We start from the raw sequence: 14,698 nt of genomic DNA, 5'->3' as shown, positions 1-14,698 counted from the left end.
GGGGTTCCAAATATCCATTTAGAAAAAATCTCTTGTACCCTAAGAATTTGAAAACAACACCCAACCTGGAGTTTTTACACATTGGACAAAAGGCTTTTCTGTGACTGCAACGGGAGTCACAGGACAGAAAACATTGGATCTGCCTTTTCATAATGGCTTTGATTCATACTTTTGTCCCTGAGTGGTGCAGAGGACACACCCATGCAATGAAGCTTTCCTGATTTTCCCTTTCCTCTGCAGCCCCCTCTGCTGTCCCCAAATCTGCTGCTGTTGGGGGACACTCAAAAATTATTTTAGATATTGCGGGGGAGGAGCTGCTGCAGTTGGAAAAGGTTTGTTACCGTATTTTTCGCCCTATAGGACACACTTTTTCCCCTCCAAAAATGAAGGGGAAATGTGTGTGCATCCTATGGGGCGAATGCAGGCTTTTGCTGAAGCCTGGAGAGTGAGAGGGGTCGTGTGCACAGACCCCTCTCACTCTCCAAGCTTCAGGAAGCTACTCGCAAGCCTTGGGAGCTCCGCGGGAGTTCCCGTCGGGCTCCCAAGGCTTGCAGATAGCAGCCTGCATCCCGAAGCCTGGAGTGCCGCCATCCCGCTATTCCCTGACCTGGTTTGGAGGCTGGCGCTGGGAGAAGCGCACTTCTCCCCAGCGCCAGCCCCACAAGCTCGGGGGACAGATATCCGCAAGCCTGGGGAGACCGGTGTGACTTCCCGCCGGGCTCCCTAGGCTTGTGGATAGCAGCCTGTTCTGGGGGCTGGGGTCAGGGGAAGCTCGGGCATCCCCCGCCCCAGCCCCGTGCCTGGGGAATTTTTTTTCCCCTTTATCCCCCCCAAAAAAAACTAGGTGTGTCCTATGGACCGGTGCGCCCTATGGGGCGAAAAATACGGTAATCATGTCCCTTACGTGAACAGAGAAGCAATTTAAGATCCAAGCTGGTCATTACACAACTTAAACTACAGTATTTCATGTAAATACAACACATATATTTCAGAGTCTCCTTGCTTTTGAGTGGACAGACGTTCTGTATGATCATCTACTGGCTGCGCTTTGAATCATGTTGGTTAGTTAAAGTGGGAAAGAGGCACAAAAGTGAGCACTTTCTTGGTTGTGTGCAATAGGAAAGAATGAGTTCCTGATTGCATCTGATAGCTAAAATTGTGAGCTGTGTTACCACTTGGAACCTAGCAATATAAGAATCATGAAGCTAGCACAGCACCCATCTTCCTGTCATTCAAGGTTTGGTACAACTTTTATAATTAGGATGTTTCCTTTTTAATGGGTGCCAGCTGAAGGGGTAGCTGAGGCTTCATTTTGTGTACCGGTACCTCTCTCAAGATGGTTCTTAGTGCATGGCAGTCCACGTCCTATCTTGAGTTGGGAGCAGATGTGGAAGAATTCAAGAAGCCTGTAGCAGCATTTATCACCTAATCAACTGGCTTCTGCTCACTGCTGCATAGAACATCTTATGAAATTCTTGGCCTGTTTAGATGCTGTTTTGAAAGCCCATAACGTAACTGCACAGAGAGAGCACAATAGTTGAAGGTGGTTCTTCATTGTAAAGTCAACAATTACACAATTACATTTGTCTTGTCATTTTACCCCGTAGTCTTTAAACAAGGGCATATTTTATTTCCACTGAAAGCAAAACCAAAAAGCAATCTGGTATAGTAGATAATTTGACAGCCCATTATTTGCAAGCACTTATTATTTTTTAAGTTTCTAATATGATTTGGTAATGCTTTGCTAATGACATATACATAGCTAGAGAATGACAGAAAGGGGCAATGTTGCAATTCCCTGGTTGACTTTTGCAGAATGCCAGTATGCAGTAGCTACATTTTAAGACTTCCAGTTATAAGAACTTGCTGCAGAGAAAGAAACACAAAAGTTGCTGTGCTGACAATACATTAATCTTACATGGTCCAATAAAAGTAATAACACAGAGGCTTTAACATAAGAGGAGCCCTGGCGATCAGACCAAAGATTCATCTTGTCTAGCATCTGCTCTCTCACAGTGGTCACTAAAATCCTCTGATTTGGGACTTCCAAAGAGAAAGCTTTCTTACAGAATACAAGGATGTACTGGGTATATAAGGGATAAGGTGGTATTCCAAGTAACCTGATCCTGAGCTTTATAGGTCCTTATAAAGCCTTATATTGAACTTGGTCCAGTAGCAGATAAGCAGCCCATGCAAATCTTGCAAAAAAAGGGGGGGAGCTGTTATATGTCAATGGTAGTTTGCCCCCCACAAGCACTCTAGCTGCTGAGTTCTGCACTATCTGCAGCCTCTGGACCACCCTCAATGGTAGCCCCACATAGAGCACATTGCAGTAATCCAACCTTGAGATGATCAATGTATGGATGATTAGTGGTCATGCCGTCCTAATCCAGAAACAACCATGCCTGTTTTACCAGCCAAAACGGGCAGAAGGTTCTTCCAGACACTGGAGAATCCTGTGCCTCCAGTAGCAGAGCTGGATCTAAGAGCACCCCCAGATTATGGACCTGTTCTTCCAGTGAAAGTGTGCCCCATCCAGAGCAGGCAACATACTAGTTTCCTGGACCCAAAAACCACTCATCCACAGAGCCTCTGACATGTCTGGATTCAAACTCAGTTTATTAGCTCCCATCCAACCCATCACTGTATCTGGATACCAGCCCAGGGCTTGCTCAGCGGCTCCTGATTCAGATATTACAGAGAAAGAGAAATACAGTTTTGTAATGGTTTTCAATTCTACCCTTCAATTTTCTCTTGGATAAATGGGAAAATACTAATGTCCAGTTTATTTTGAGTTCATTATTGGATCTGTTCCTTTCTTTCCTCGAAAACAAGGATGAAGAGGAAGGTAGATAAGCAAAGGCAGTTCCCTATTTCATTTCCCAGGGATCAATTTTGTGGTGTTTGGTCTAAATCCATCTTTTCAGAGCCTTTTAGACAAAAGAGTTTTCTCTTATTTATTTCCTGAAATCTGTTAAAGCAGTTCCATACATTGTTTTGTGAGTAATTGCTTCTCTGAATCGGCTTGCATAAACCAACTTGATACAAACAACTGCCATGTGAAATTATACAGTTTCTTTAATTGCTTTAGCCAGAGGCCATTTCAATAGCATCAACAACACTACAAATAATTACATTAACAATCATGTTGGCCAGAGTGTTCAAACATCAGAACTCCCACTCTTTAGCATAATACACCATTATTCAAATAAATTGTCTAATAATTTCACAGATGATCCCCCTGAAGAAAACTCCATTAGCCTTTGCAAACCGAAACCGGATTTCAAATGCAGCCAATGCAAACTATGTTCCTTTTTTGTGTAATTGTTTTCTCCCTGGCCCTTAATGAATATTATGTGTTATAAAACAATATGCAATAATATTTGAAAATATAGACTTCCTCGTCCTGGGCTCTAACCAGACAGTTATAGATAGATTTTCAATATCTTAACATAATTTTTGAAGCTGCATATTTCCCTTTTTTGATATTTGTATTTTAATTTAGTGTAATCAAAGTGTAAGCAAGTGGCAATCAAAGAGTGGTTTCAGTGACTGGATTTGTGTAGAATGTTTCATGGAGTTGTGATTATGTTGTTTCTTCTGCTTTGAAATGACCTATTTCTTTCTTGCCATTCACAGGCAGGTCCTGTGCATGTACTTGTACTGAGAATCTCAGCAACCCTCAGGACTTGTGTGCTGATAATGTATTGTATGGATGGTTTTGACTCTTTATTATGACTGTGTGTTCTGTAAAAACAAATTACAAAGCTCTAATTAAGGTTAGGGGTTGGTGGTGTGTACAGGGGAAAAGAGAGAGAGAGGTTATTAGCAGTTGATTATCTTGTTTCTTTAAATTTCTCCCAAAGATGGGTAACTAGCAAAACAATTGCTTTGGAAATAATTGTAGCCAAAATCTAACTGTATGATGGCCCACTTCAGTTGTTTGAAACTTGCCATATACTATTCATTAATATTATCATTTTGTGTCTATATGGGGAAAAATGTATAGATGTAGGGAAGTTTTTATGTTTAATGCTGTATTGTGTTTTTAATATTTGGTTGGGAGCCACCCAGAGTGGCTGGGGAAACCCAGCCAGATGGGTGGGGTATAAATAAATTATTATTATTATTATTATTATTATTATTATTATTATTCCTTGCCAGCTCACTGATCGTGACCACAAAGTTTTAGTAGCAGAGAAGTCTTCAACTTTGTATTTGTTCAGTTAGAAACCAGTTCCTGCTGTAATTAAAGAACATAGACATTGGAAAAGACTTTTCAATAAACAATAAGGGATACCTTAAAAAGAATTCAAAGAGCACACTGTTAAGAACATATGAATGACCAACCATTAAAAAAAGTACATTAGAGGCAGGAAGCTGGATAGGAAGAGGCAGATGGACTTTTGGATGACAGGGCAGTCAAAGGTGTGCTAAAGGAGATTTTGGAGGAGCTGAATGAAATCTTTTGCATCTGTCTTCACAGCAGAGGACGTAGGGCAGATCTACCTGAGCTAACTTCTGAAAGAGTAGAGCCTTAGGAACAAAAATAAATAGAAGTGACAAAAGACAAAGTTCTAGGTCTCATTGACAAATTAAAAATTGGTAGATCACTGGGTCTGGATGGCACCCACCTGAAAATATTTAAAGAACTGGGTAAATGAGCAGTAAAATGGCAAGCAGAATTCACTGTAAGCAAGGGTAAAAAGATGCACATTGGAGCAAAAACATTGAAATTTCATACATATGCTTGTGGTTGAAGTGGTGGCTGACAAGGAATGAAATGTTGGGGTCTTCCTAGATAACACAGTGAAGATGTCAACAGCTGTGTGAAAAAGATGAATTTCATGTTCAGGATCATTAGGGAAAAGGTTACAAATAAAACTGCCAGTGCCGTTGTACATGTGTGGCCACAGTTCCAGTTGTCTCTCCTCCAAAAAGATGTTTTAAACTTGGAAAGGCTTCAGAAAAGGGAAATGAAAATGATGAAGGGGCTGGAGCAATTCTCTTAAGAGTAGTTCTCTTAGCCTGCAGCGCTTGGGTATTTTTAGTTTAGAGAAATGTGAGCAAGAGGGGACATGATTTGGGTGTGTAAAATTATGGGGTAGAGAAGGTGGGTGGGGGGTGTCTTTCTCTCTCATAATACTAGAACCCTGGACCATTCTTTTTTTATATAATATTTATTAGATTTTAGTTTAACAATAAAATACATAGATAATAACACAATCTTTTCCAAAATCCACATTTCATATTCATCTTTGGACTTCCTCACAACCCTTGTTCCTGCTTTCTAAACTCATAAATTTTACCAGCAAATTATTAACTTGGTTTAATTCATATAATATAATTTTTCAATATTAATATCTCAAATTTTAAGATTTAACATACTCTTATTGAAACTTAATTATAAAATGTTACTTATCCAAAATTTATCTTTTCATCTTCCAATTAAATTTAAATTTATATTCTTTATAACTAGTTTGTTGAAGCCATGTTTTTGCTAATCTTACATCTTTCTTAACAATCATACAATTTACAATATTTTTGTAGATAGTCCTTGAATTTCTTCCAATCTTCCTCCACCAGTTCTTCTCCCAGGTCTTGGATTCTGCCAGTCATCTCCGCCAGTTCCATATAGTCTATCAGTTGCATCTGCCATTCTTCCAGTGTGGGTAATTCTTGAGTTTTCCAGCTTTTAGCGATGAGTATCCTTGCTGCTGTTGTAGCGTACATAAAAAAGGTTCGATCCTTCTTTTGCACACTCTGACCAACAATGCCCAAGAGAAAGGCCTCTGGTTTCTTAAGGAAGGTATACTTAAATACCTTTTTCAGTTCATTATAAATCATTTCCCAGAAAACCTTCACTCTAGGGCAAGTCCACCAGAGGTGAAAGAATGTTCCTTCAGCTTCTTTACACTTCCAACATTTATTATCAGACACATGGTATATCTTTGCAAGCTTGACTGGGGTCATGTACCACCTGTATATCATTTTCATAATATTTTCTTTCAAGGCATTACATGCCGTAAATCTCAAACCTGTGGTCCATAACTTTTCCCAGTCAGCAAACATGATGTTGTACCCTATGTCCTGTGCCCATTTTATCATGGCTGATTTGACCGTTTCATCCTGTGTATTCCATTTTAACAGCAAATTATACATTCTTGAAAGTATCTTAGAGCTGGGTTCTAACAGTTCTGTTTCTAACTTTGATTTTTCCACCTGGAATCCTACCTTTTTGTCCAACTTAAAAACTTCTTTAATCTGAGCATAATGTAGCCAATCTCGCACTTTATCTTTTATTTTCTCCATACTCTGCAACCTCCAGTTATCTCCATCTTTTTCTATTATTTCCCAATATTTCGGCCATTTGGCCTCCATATTGAGTTTTTTCAAGGCCTTAGCCTCCATTGGTGATAACCACCTTGGGGTCTTGTTTTCCAATAAGTCTTTATATTTCAACCAGACATTAAATACTGCTTTTCTGACAACATGGTTCTTGAAATTCTTATGTATTTTAGCCTTGTCATACCACAGATATGCATGCCACCCAAACGCATTGTTGAATCCTTCCAAATCTAAAACATCAGTGTTCTCAAGAAGTAGCCAGTCTTTCAACCAGCTTTAAGTCTGGCAGGGCAAATCCCTCTCTTTCTTTAGCATCAGTTAATATCTTAAACTTAATTCTGGGCTTTTTGCCCTGCCAGACAAATTTTGAAATATCTCTCTGCCACCTCCCAAAACACTCCATTTTGTCCACAATCTGCAAAGTTTGAAACAAAAACAACATTTTTGGCAATACATTCATCTTAATAGCAGCAATACGTCCTGTCAAGGAAAGTTTCAATCTTGACCAAACATCTAGATCCCTTTTAGAACCCTGGACCATTCAGTGGTCTTCAGGACAGACGAAAGGAAGTACTTCTTCACAACAGTGCACTGGAATTTGCTCAAACAAGATGTGATAGCTTTAAAAGATGATTAGATAATCTCATGGCAGATAAGGATATCTGTGGCTACTTGCTAAGATGACTGAGAGGCAGCATGCCTCTTATACCAGTTGCCAGGAATCACAAGTGACAAGAATGCGGTTGCACTTGTGTCTTGTTTGTGGCATCTGGTTGATCACATTCCAGACTTTATCAATCTTTTTTTTTCATGAAGTCAACAATGAGTGTTGGGGCCAAGTATTCCTCCTTCCTGTCCTCCTGTCATGTGAGATTTACATTATGAAGATCACTACTCGCATTGAGCCAGAGTTGTAATTATTATTTATACCATGAGATTCCTAGTAATACGATGCCACTTTTTGGACAGTAGCGAACAGCATCACTTTTCCCATTTGATTTTTGCAACAACTCTGCAACAAAGCAGTGTTTTAATCCACTTTGAACCTACCATTATAGGCATGCACTTGCCTTCAAAATCCTTATTTCAAGGTCTGCCTTTACCCATATGAACTGATTTGTATCCTGCAGTCATCATCTGAGGCCCTTCTTTGTGTCCCCCTTGCATAAGAGGCCTGGAGGGTGGCAACACAAGAACAGGCCTTTTCTGCATTGGATCCCTGTTTGTGGAATGCTCTCCCCAGAGAGGCTCGCCTGGTGCCTTCATTACATATCTTTAGGCGATAGACAAGAACGTTTCAGGCCTTTAGCTGATTATACATTCTATGTCTATGTTTTTATGTTATGAACCACCCTGTGATCTTCAAATGAAGGGTGGTATACAAATAACAAAAACAACATAATGCAGTCTGCCATAGATCAGTATCATCCAGAAGTTTTCCATTGGTGCCTTATCTGTAGTGCAGTGTATTTGTGAAACCTGGCCTCCTTCCTATAGACTCATTGCTAAATGAAAGTTGGCTAAGTAAACTGGCATCTAGATTTTTATTTCAGACTACAGACCAGAGACTTAATACATTAAAAGGTCAAAAGTGCACTTATAAAAGTACTCAAAAGTCCAGTGTAGAGTTCAGTTCTTTTTTCTTTCTTTTCCTCTCTCTCACGATTTCTGACTTACTCTCCTCCTTCTAAACTGCTTTTGCACTCCAGTCTGAACTGCAGTTCACCTGAGTGCAAAAATTAAAATGGAGCACGGCATGTGAAAGCAATTGCAATTTACTGTGTTAAAACTGAAACAGACTTTCATTAATAGATATGTACAATCAATCACTTCTAGCCATTGTTTAGAGAGAGAAAAAACTAGTATGCACATTATTCATAAAGAACATTTTCCCAGTTAAAAGAAAATTACATTTTCCCTCTGTAAGAGATCACTTATTTTAAGAAACAAAAGGAGCCACGCATTCAGAGTGGGCCCATTTTTGTGGAACTCCCTTTTGGTTCAGGACAGATAGGCTCCCTCCCTGCTGAACTTCCGGTACTTACTGAATACTTTTTTTTATTCCAGCAGGCTTAGTTTTAACTCATTTGGGTCTCCTGTACACAGCTTAGAGAAGACTGTGATTAAGTGGTATTCAGATTATTGACATAAAAATAATGAAATGCTTAATAATTGCTATTCTGTTTGCTGAAGCCAGAAATGTACAGTTGCACAATATGTGATATGCAGTTGATAGGATATAAATATTAACACCAGAATTGGTTTGAATTTGCAGCTTATCCTGAACCTTGCTGTGTTTTATATGTTTTACTATAGGCTTTGTATAAGATAACCAGGGACGCAGGTGGCGCTGTGGGTTAAAGCCTCAGCGCCTAGGGCTTGCCGATCGAAAGGTCGGCGGTTCGAATCCCTGCGGCGGGGTGCGCTCCCGCTGCTCGGTCCCAGCGCCTGCCAACCTAGCAGTTCGAAAGCACCTCCGGGTGCAAGTAGATAAATAGGGACCGCTTACCAGCGGGAAGGTAAACGGCGTTTCCGTGTGCGGCTCTGGCTCGCCAGAGCAGCGATGTCACGCTGGCCACGTGACCCGGAAGTGTCTCCGGACAGCGCTGGCCCCTGGCCTCTTAAGTGAGATGGGCGCACAACCCCAGAGTCTGTCAAGACTGGCCCGTACGGGCAGGGGTACCTTTACCTTTACCTTGTATAAGATAAGTCTCCATAAACAGATATAGCCAGAGCAGTTTTAAGCACATAATTGAGAACAATCATTCTCCTTGCTGAATAGAAGTTATATTCATGGAATCAATTACTGTAAACTAATGAATGATATTTGAAAGGGAGAAAAATACTTTGTGGATTAACAGAGTTATTAGGAGTCATCTAGCGCCCAACATCTATAGAAGCTTCCCATTCATATTTATGAGATGAATTTCTCTGCATGTACAGTGGGGAGTGGCTGAATATGGAACCCTTGAGAATTGGCTTAGATGATGAGAGAAGAGAGAGAGAGTGCACTGAATTCACAAAATGATGCTGATTTCCTTTTTGGGTGGAAACAAAATAGCCAGTTTAAGTCTACCACAAATATTGTGTACATGCAACGTGCATAGAGTGTGCATCACATCTGGACAAATATTGAATCCTGAGACAGTGCCTTGGAGGGACTTTGGTCTTGCTAGAAATGAAGAGGGATCTGTAAAAAGTTATACAAGTTTGATGATCCAGACATTAAAATGCTGCAGACAGTTGTTTGCTCAAAGCAATAGTAATTTCTTGCAGTTTACTGTACGGAGAATCACACCCACGTGGGATGATGTTGGGAAGTCACAGCAAGCAGCAAAGTTGGGGAGAAAGCAGAGGGAGAATCAGATGTGATTGACAGGTCAGGCCTGTATTCAGAGCAAATGATTTCACCCAGAAAATGAATCCTCCCCAAAATCAGCTTTGAAGGTGCCTAGCACAAACCCCACGAGGCTTATTTGCCTGCAGTTTGGTAGGTTCCTTACCCAGGGGGCACATCTCTCAGGTCTGGAGTTTTCAGACCAATTGCCCACAAAATGTATGGGGAGGTCAAGTGATTCCTTTTTTTTTAACCAACACAAAACTGCAATGGGAGAACCACTCCAGCTGAATTTTTGCGGGATTCATTCCCTCTGAAGATGTGAGTGGCTGCAAAATCTATCCATTTCTACCTAAAAATAAAGAAGTTATAGATAATATCATTCACATTTAAAGGTCCTTGGCATAAACAGGGTCCTGGACCTATTTGCCTGTAATTGGGCTGGCTTTATCCACTGTGGAGGAATACTACTCCTGTAAATGTTATCCACTCCTGAAAAAGTTATTGCCGTCTTTTGATTTCCCGGAATGAATAGGCAGGGAAATGGAGATATGGACCCTAAGCTGAATTGGGCAACCTATGAAGCACTAGGACCAAGGCAGACTGTTTTCTAATGCTCTGAATTGGGTCGGGAGGAAATCTTGTCAGTGGGCATCCCTCATTTGTACAGTATTTATTAACTGTGTGTGTGTTCATGGATTGGAAATATATAACTATGGGCTAGTAGAGGGATGGGCAAACTCTGGCCCTCCAGATGTTGTCAGACTGCAACCCACATCACCCCTGGCTACTGGCTTTGCTGGCTGGGGTGGTGAAGAGTTAAAGTCCTGCAACAGCTGGAGGACCAGAGATTCCTTTATCCATGGTCCAGTAGCTCCATAGAAACTTCCATGTTGTTATATATCTGATGCATCTCCATATGTTAACATCTGGCCACTCAAGCAAGCACAACAATAGCACAGGAAGCTGCTCCTAGTAAGTCAGACCATTGGTCCATATAGTTCAGCACCGTTTGCAATGACTGACAGGGTTTCAGGCAGGAGTCTCTCCCAGCCCTACCTGGAGATGCTTGGAGTTGAACCTGGGAACTTTAGCATGCAAAGCAGATGCTCTGTTGTTACTGAATTACAACCCCTTTCCCCAGTCATGTCACTGGAGACTACTCAAAATTGTCATCCTATGCAGTTAGCAGCAGTTCAGTTTACAAGAGGGACCAGAATTGGTGTGGGGAGAGACACCAGTGAAATACCATTGTTGCGGAAATATTTTACAACATTGAACTCCAATCCAAATGTTGTCTGTTCTGTTTATGATTAAGAGAAAACCACTGAATATTTGAATGGCAATTTTGAACATTTGTAATAGTCAGGCATTTTTAGAAGTTCATTAAATCAATATTGGATGCATATAGAAAAGCTCTAATGATAGTGTACTGAAAATAAAGTCTCCAGAAGACAGAAGGCTTTAATTTAGGAAATACATGGCATGCATTTCATATCTGTTTGTTTCTTTTCAGATGTATCCCAATATATTGAGGAACATAGCTTCCGTAGAGTGAAAGAACTAGGCTTGGTGAAGAGACATCGCATCGCTAACTGTTCACAAGAAAATAACAAAAACATCTTCCATCTTTTGAATGCCTAAGCATTTGATCTACTAGTACTTGCAAGTAGTAAACCAGAAGAACCTACTAGGAAACCGCTATGGCTGGAATTAATTTTACATTAAGGGTTTGCCATTTGGTTCTGGGATTACTCGTAAATCAATTTAGTGCATCTTCCATACCGAATAATGAATGTCCACAATTGTGCGTCTGTGAGGTAAGGCCGTGGTTTACACCCCAGTCGACCTATAGAGAAGCTACAACAGTTGACTGCAATGATCTTCGTTTAACAAAAATCCCCAGTAATCTTTCCAGTGATACTCAAGTTCTTCTCTTGCAAAGCAACAATATTGCCAAGACCACTGATGAGCTCCAACAGCTTTTCAATTTAACAGAATTGGATTTTTCACAGAATAATTTTACTAGTATAAAAGATGTGGGGCTGTCAAATCTTACTCAGCTCACTACTTTACATCTGGAGGAGAATCAGATCACGGAGATGACAGATTACTGCTTACAGGATCTGTGCAATCTTCAGGAACTTTATATAAACCATAACCAAATCAGTACCATTTCTGCAAATGCATTCTCAGGCTTGAAGAACCTTTTAAGACTTCATCTTAATTCCAACAAATTAAAAGTTATTGACAGTCGCTGGTTTGATTCTACACCCAACTTAGAAATTCTGATGATTGGGGAAAATCCTGTCATTGGGATATTGGATATGAATTTCAAGCCACTCTCAAATTTACGAAGTCTGGTTCTGGCTGGTATGTACCTGACTGACATCCCTGGAAATGCTCTAGTAGGCTTGGATAGTCTTGAAAGTCTCTCCTTTTATGACAACCGATTAGTTAAAGTTCCTCAGCTTGCACTTGAGAAAGTTCCAAATTTAAAATTTTTGGATCTTAACAAAAACCCAATCCACAAAATCCAAGAAGGAGACTTCAAAAACATGCTTCGGTTGAAAGAACTTGGAATCAACAATATGGGAGAGCTGGTCTCTGTTGACAGGTATGCACTAGACAATCTTCCTGAACTTACCAAGCTTGAAGCAACGAACAACCCAAAGTTATCTTATATACATCGTTTAGCATTTCGGGATGTTCCTGCTCTGGAAAGCCTGATGCTTAACAATAATGCCTTGAATGCAGTCTACCAAAAAACAGTGGAATCCCTGCCAAACTTGCGTGAGATCAGCATTCACAGTAATCCCCTCAGGTGTGACTGTGTCATCCACTGGATAAACTCAAACAAGACTAATATCCGTTTCATGGAGCCCTTATCAATGTTCTGTGCTATGCCACCAGAATACAGAGGGCAGCAAGTCAAGGAGGTGTTAATACAGGATTCCAGTGAGCAATGTCTTCCAATGATTTCTCATGACACATTTCCAAATCATTTGAATTTGGACATCGGCATGACTGTCTTCTTGGATTGTCGGGCTATGGCAGAGCCAGAACCTGAAATTTATTGGGTAACTCCACTTGGGAATAAAATAACTGCTGAAACCCTTTCGGACAAATACAAACTTAGCAGTGAAGGAACTCTGGAAATATCAAATATTCAGACCGAGGATTCAGGGAGGTACACATGTGTGGCTCAAAACATAGAAGGAGCAGATACAAGAGTAGCTACAATTAGAGTGAATGGAACACTGCTGGACGGTACTCAAGTTCTGAAAATATATGTCAAACAAGCAGAATCTCACTCAATCTTGGTGTCTTGGAAGGTTAACTCTAACGTAATGACGTCCAACTTGAAATGGTCATCCGCTACAATGAAGATTGATAATCCTCACATTACCTATACTGCTAGGGTTCCGGTGGATGTGCATGAATACAACCTCACACACTTGCAACCTTCCACAGATTACGAAGTCTGTCTCACTGTATCTAACATCCATCAGCAAACTCAAAAGTCCTGTGTTAATGTTACAACAAAAAATGCAGCGTTTTCCCTTGAGATTACTGACCAAGAAACAAGCACAGCTCTGGCTGCAGTCATGGGATCCATGTTTGCTGTTATTAGTCTTGCCTCTGTTTCTGTCTATGTTGCTAAGAGGTTTAAGAGGAAAAACTACCACCATTCACTGAAAAAGTATATGCAAAAGACCTCCTCCATCCCTCTGAATGAACTATATCCTCCACTTATTAACCTCTGGGAAGGTGACAGTGAAAAAGACAAGGAGGGCACTGCAGAAACCAAGCCAACTCAAGTGGACACGTCCAGAAGCTATTATATGTGGTAACTCAGATGGTATTTTGCTTCTGGTAGTAAGGAGCACAAAGACTTTTTTGCTTTATTCTGCAAAAGTGACAAGTTTGAAGACTTTTGTATTTTTTTGACTTTGCTGGTTTTGTGGCAGAGTGGTGAGGACAGGTGGATATTTCAAAATGTTTTTAGTATAGCGTATCGCAATTGTTTTGACACACACAAATGGCAGCTTCACTTAGCTTCCAATTTTTTTTAGTTTTGCTTAATTTAACAATGCTGTTCTAACGATTGCGGGGTGGGGAGTAGAAGGCTGGGATTGCCCTTTGATTTACAAGTCGCATGACCCCTTTCTTCTGAAGCCATCAACAGAAAGTACAGTGTCCTGCAAAATCTTAACTCGACCAACTTGAAAATACATTAAACCAGCTTTGTCATAATCTGGTCTAAGGACTCTTTTACTTGAGATAAAATGACAAGATTTTGAACAATGTTAGTTGGCTGTACTGTAATGTTGTATCAACTGATTTGAATGTTTTTTGACTATGAACAACAGGTTTTTTCTTCTTTTTTTATAGCTGAAGAGACTTAGGTAAAGCTAACAAAGCAATTAAGTGTGTACACTTTTTCAATGTAACAAACTAAATGTTAATTGCTCTTTTATTATATTTAGTAGAAACTTTTAAAGAAAACTTAATTTTTTTCTGTGTAATCCACCAACACCTGGCATAGAATGAAGACAGAAGTATAATAAATTATAGTTTTTGTTCTGTTTATTTTTTTTTAGAACAATCGCAATAATGTATCTTTTTAGTTGCATCACCAGCTTTAATGGGTGATTATGTTTTGACATAAAATATATCCAATCTTATATAAAATTGTGGGTCTCTGGGTCAAATTAGATTTCATTTTTTTCCTAAAAAATCTATTTTATCAAATGTGAGTTTTAGTCACAGTTGGTTTATATATTAAACAAACAAAAAACAACCAAACCAACAATCTATGGATGGGTATTTCATTGGAAGAAAAAAGCTTTGTATGTTGAATGCACAACTTGTTATGTTACAGTCACATCAAAAGCATGTTTAGTGTTTTTCTTTCTGTAGTGTATGAACAACATTCCAACTGGAACAAATGGTATCTTTCATCAAGAGAAGGAAATCAAGCTATCGTGGGTTGCTTAATGCCCATGAAGC

At 39.9% G+C, this 14,698-nt stretch overlaps 1 protein-coding gene across 1 annotated transcript in view; it reads left to right on the top strand.

Annotated features, from left to right (window-relative positions):
* LRRN1 (leucine rich repeat neuronal 1) overlaps positions 1-14,493 on the top strand; it is a 32,636-nt gene extending 18,143 nt beyond the window's left edge. Inside the window, exon 2 of the mRNA XM_079961830.1 lies at positions 11,202-14,493. Within this exon, the coding sequence (XP_079817956.1) occupies positions 11,389-13,539 (2,151 nt within the window). The 5' untranslated portion in view covers positions 11,202-11,388 and the 3' untranslated portion in view covers positions 13,540-14,493. The remainder of the gene's footprint in view (positions 1-11,201) is intronic.
* The last annotated feature ends 205 nt before the right edge of the window (positions 14,494-14,698 follow it).

The sequence above is a fragment of the Podarcis cretensis genome, assembly GCF_951804945.1.
Source record: "Podarcis cretensis genome assembly, chromosome: 2".
Lineage (NCBI taxonomy): Eukaryota > Metazoa > Chordata > Lepidosauria > Squamata > Lacertidae > Podarcis > Podarcis cretensis.
The sequence above is the reverse complement of the archived record's forward strand: the minus strand, read 5'-3'. Positions and strand labels throughout refer to the sequence as shown.